The sequence below is a fragment of the Vicia villosa genome, unplaced genomic scaffold (assembly GCF_029867415.1).
Source record: "Vicia villosa cultivar HV-30 ecotype Madison, WI unplaced genomic scaffold, Vvil1.0 ctg.000666F_1_1, whole genome shotgun sequence".
Classification (NCBI taxonomy): domain Eukaryota; kingdom Viridiplantae; phylum Streptophyta; class Magnoliopsida; order Fabales; family Fabaceae; genus Vicia; species Vicia villosa.
The window spans coordinates 564732-569812 of record NW_026705297.1 but is presented as its reverse complement, the minus strand read 5'-3'; the positions used below and the strand labels follow the sequence as shown (position 1 = coordinate 569812).

Genomic DNA, 5081 nt, shown 5'->3' with positions numbered 1-5081 from the left:
TAAATGATGCGGCCCTCCTATTATGGAGACTCTTGTCATCCCTCGCCACCTACATGAGGGCCAAAAGGATAAAGTTTTAGACTTCTTGCAGAATGGAATCAGGGAAATCCCTCATCTCTTAGTAGATTTGCTCCTACCCCACCTGATATGGTCCATCAAGTCACCATTCCTTTAGACCTAGTTCATGGAAAAATGGTGTGAACTGATTCCACCTCCGATGACATGTGAAAATGAATTGGGGGAGGGGCTATTTTGTTTAATCTGCAAAACGCGCAGTATTTCGGAAATGCACTTCCGAAATGCTGTTTTCGGAAATGCATTTTGAAATAAGACAAATTTTGAAAAAAAAAAAAAGGCATTTTCGGAGATGCATCTCCGAAAACAGCATTTTTTTGCATTTCGGAAATACATTTATGAAGTTAGGAGTATTTTAGGTTTTTCGTCAGAGGTGACAAAAAGACATGGGGTGGATAAAGAAATTTCCAACATGATTCACAAATTCTATAAGCAACATAAAAAAATGAGTAGTTTTTGGTTGTAGTTCCAAATTCTCCTACTATGATCTTATAAGATATAATTTTTTAAAAGAATTCTAGACTAATATGGTTGAGAGTGAAGCGATGGTTGATTTGTATACAAAGTCCACTTGTTCATAACCCTCAATTTGAATGCATGGTCCCAAGAAAGAAAGAAAAAACAACATTATAATCATAATGAAGATAGCAAGAGCAAGTATACTACCTTATTTAAAATAGACTTTTAAACACTTTCTTCTCTTGTTTTTGTGGAAAATTGTCCCTCTTTTTTTATATACATATTTTGTGTGCTTAATTTCCTTTCCTTAAGATTTTGTCTTTTGCTCCTCTTTATATATATATATATATATATATATATATATATATATATATATATATATATATATATATATATATATATATATATATATATATATATATATTTGAAAAAACTAAACACTTATACAAACTTATACACTATAGTAATAGTTTGACATTTCTAATAAAGTCTAATTCAACTAAAATTTAAACTTTAAAATACTCATAATTAGTATAAATTGTAGCCTTGACTAATTGTACTTACCCGTTGACAAAATTAAGGATAATTACACCACAAACATGGAAGTAACATCCATTGACCAAAACCACAAAGCTAAGTTTCCATCATTCAAATTGAGCTGCCAATCCAACCCCCCTTTCTCATTTCTCCACAATCAAAACAAGAAAAAACAAATTATACATAAAATAATTAATGTATACAACTATACACATGATGTAATAGCATAGTATTTAAATATTATAATCATTTTTTAATATTTTTTAATAATATAAAGTATGCACAGAAGCAGGGGTTTCTACTTTTTATATAGTTGCATTTCAGAATCCACAAACACATAGAACCCAATCACAGCTCACCACATTCATCACTGCTTTTTTGTTTTCTACTCTTATTATTGCTTCCTCTTTCATTAGAAAAATAAAAATAAAAATACCCTATTTTGTTTTCAAGTTTCATTAAGCTATGCCACTTTCTCTTTCAACTTTCTTTTATTTTTCTATCTTTTCCAATTAAAGCACCCATTTTCCTTTTTCATGTCTTGTTTTTTCTCCCTATTTTTCTTTCCCTTTTCTTTCTTGCCCAACATCAAGGAAAAGTGAATACTAGTACTCCTCCAATTAACACAAAAAAAAAAAAACTTTTTTTTTCTTTTTATTTTCTCTCTCTTCTTAAACAAGCTTTTATTTTTATTTTTTTACTTCTTATTCCAATTCTTCAATTCAGCCCTTTATAAATTCTGAGTCTGTTTCCACATTCAATGTCATATACTCATACCCTTTTGTTTCTTTCATTGATTTTCCCAATTGGGTCATGCTGAAATTGAACCTACACAAAAAAGTTATCATTTTTATCTTCAAAAGGAAGAATAATTAATTTTGAACTTTTTGGGTGTTTAAGTTTCAGTTATGAGAATCTAAAGAGGTAAAGGAATTTCATTTCATTGAATTTTATAGATCTTGCACAAGTGGTTTCTAGGGTTATCTTTTTGGTGCATTCTATTTGAATTATTTTTTTTTGAAAAAAAGTTGAGTCTATAATCTATTCTAGATTCCTCAAGAGTGTGTGTCTCTTTTCATACACACAAAAATAATAAAGAAGGTATTTGATTCCTTTTGAAAAAAAAAATGCTTCTTGATTTTGATTATTGAAATTATTGTGGTAAAATCTCCACCTCTGGTTCTCTTCATTTATCTCTTTTCTCTGATTCAACTCTGTTTCAAAAATCATAAAAACTATTTTTTTGTATGATGAAGTGTGAAATGGGAATTCTTTCTTCTCATGCACCATTTGTTGAAACCAATTGGTTTTTGGAAGATAGAAGCTATAACATTAACAGGAGAGCAACAAAATGGACAGCATCAGAGAACAAACTGTTTGAGAATGCTCTTGCTGTTTATGATAAAGATACGCCGGATCGGTGGGCTAAGGTGGCTGAAATGATACCTGGAAAATCTGTTGTTGATGTGATGAATCAGTATAAGGAATTGGAAGTTGATGTTTGTAATATTGAAGCTGGTTTGGTTCCGATTCCGGGTTATAGTACTAGTACTAGTAGTACTAGTACTGCTACGCCTTTTACCTTGGATTGGGTGAGTTCTTCTGGTTATGATGGGTTTAGAGGGATTAATTCTAAGAGAAGTGGTTCCGGTAGATCGCCGGATCAGGAGAGGAAGAAAGGCGTGCCGTGGACCGAAGAAGAACACAAGTAAGAAACTTTAATTGCTTTTGCTCAATTATTGGTTTGTGTGTGTAAAAAGTACAATTACCATATGAAGATTTTACTCTTTAGTTATTTAATGATATTTGTTCGTGTTTGGATTCACGGTGAGTTTGAGAAAATCAGTGACAGCGTGATTTTGTGTGAAGCTCTATAATGCTGCTTTTGTTAAAATCAGAATGATAGAACGTGATTCTGCCAAACTCACCGATAATTCAAATATGTGGTTTAAAGTTTATATTAGTTCATGTCAATAATTACAGTGAGTTTGACAAAATCACGTGATTCTGTCAAACTCACTGCTAATTCAAACATGAGCTAAATGACTGGGGTTCAAAGTTTATGTAGGTGTCTAGGAGTAGGTTGTTTTAGTTTTTGATGAGGTAGTTATTAGTTAAGTCAAAATTGTGAAACCAAAAAAGTGCTTATTTATTTAAGTTGTTTGATGAATATGAAAATTCTTTGACAGGTTATTTCTATTGGGTCTGAAAAAGTATGGAAAAGGTGATTGGAGAAACATATCAAGAAACTTTGTGATCACAAGAACACCAACACAAGTCGCAAGCCATGCTCAAAAATATTTCATCCGACAACTCTCCGGCGGCAAAGACAAAAGAAGAGCAAGCATCCATGACATAACAACCGTTAATCTCACAGAAACTTCAAAAGCATCTCCAACTTCAGAAAACATCAAAACATCCACTTCACCGCACCATCATAACCATTCCATGAACATCATCAACAAATATTCCACCGCGAACACAGCATCCGAGATGCATTTTCAGCCGGCTATGATCACAGCATTCAACCCTTCACATGAACAAGTTTTCATGTCTCCTTATGGAGTTAATATGCATAGAAATCCTCTTCATGAGTCTTCTTACTTCGGAACTCAAACACAAAACATGGTCTTTCAAATGCAATCTTCTCAACAACAAAACTATTCACATGCATGATGATGATGTTGGTGATTAGTCGGACTTGTATCGAATTATTTATTAATATTTATGACTAGAAAACAAGTATTTTTTTTTTGTATTTTGTTATACTAGTAGTAGTACTAGTACAGTGTTTATGCTTTTTACCAAGTTCTATGTGAATATATTGCATTAGAATATTATAGTTATCAGTTAGTTAGTTATTTACTTTCTTGGTATATGAACTTAATGAACTTTTGAATTTTTTTTCTTTTTTAACAACCTTAAACTTATGAAAGGTGAAAAAAGCTGCAAGAAAAACATGTTCTGTAACTTCTGATATTGAAGGTCGTTAAGAATATTGAAATTGAAGCCAAAGATTAGAATAATATGTCAACTTTATGAAAAAAAATTGGTACTACTAGAATTGTATATAGTTAGTGTTGAGACTTGAGAGATCCATAATATAGAAGCTAGAACATTGGCAATTGTTCTTTGAAGATAAGATTAAGATTCGGAAATATATGGTACAAAGTAAGATTCATTTGGATTATTTAATTACTTATGTTATAATTAAAATTTAAGCATATGATACAAAGTGTGATTCATGTGGGATTAGATAGGTAATATATTCTTAACAAAGACTTTGGACATGTATTATATGAAGACTAATTTTTTGTACAATTTACATTATTAAATTTAAAGAAAGTGTTATAGTCTTTGATTCTCTAGGTACGGATCCTACCTATATATTTTACATGATTAAAAATGTTTTACTTTTAATAAATCTATTATAGAAAACCTAATTTGTAACATAAACAATTTTTTTCACCACAGTTATCCGACCCACTATATCATTTAACCTGGTTTAGAAGTCAATTTTGACATCAAATGATTTTAATCTCCTCCCAATTGCAATTACGAAAAATCAAACTGTGATTTTTCTTACCAAATTTAGGGCTCTTTTAATCCCAGTTGCAGAGGATTGTACCTGTTTTTTTAAAAAAAGTATTTAACATTTTTTTGTCTAGTAATTCACTGACTAAAATTTTCACATCTTTAAAATGAATAAATAGAATGTCGCGAGTCTAACCGCAGTCATGCAGTTGAATAATTTTACACAATTATCAACTGAGTTAACTTAATGGAACTATTCCAATTATATATTTTTTATCTATGATTTACTTAAATAGTAAAGATTTAGGCCTTTATAAATTATGAGATTCTCTTTTGATTTTTGTGACAACCTTCTAAGTTCTCTTTAGATTAATACATATTGCAAATTTTCACCAAAAAGTTATATAATATAAATTGTGAGGGCTATTTTTCAATTATTCCACATCAACAAACTTGTAAAGCGCATAGGATTCAAG

General features: G+C 30.6%; 1 protein-coding gene across 1 annotated transcript; it reads left to right on the top strand.

Annotated features, from left to right (window-relative positions):
• Positions 1-1461: 1461 nt before the first annotated feature.
• Positions 1462-3962, top strand: LOC131630273 (transcription factor DIVARICATA-like). Its single transcript, XM_058901068.1, has 2 exons — positions 1462-2779; positions 3261-3962. The coding sequence occupies exons 1-2, from the start codon at positions 2319-2321 to the stop codon at positions 3745-3747; spliced, it is 948 nt and encodes a 315-aa protein (XP_058757051.1). The 5' UTR covers positions 1462-2318; the 3' UTR covers positions 3748-3962.
• The last annotated feature ends 1119 nt before the right edge of the window (positions 3963-5081 follow it).

Excerpts from the sequence above, each read along its gene's own strand:
- LOC131630273 (XM_058901068.1), top strand. The coding sequence starts at position 2,319 with ATGATGAAGTGTGAAATGGGAATTCTTTCTTCTCATGCACCATTTGTT. Across the intron at positions 2,780-3,260 it reads TGGACCGAAGAAGAACACAA|GTTATTTCTATTGGGTCTGA; the intron begins GTAAGAAACTTT and ends ATTCTTTGACAG.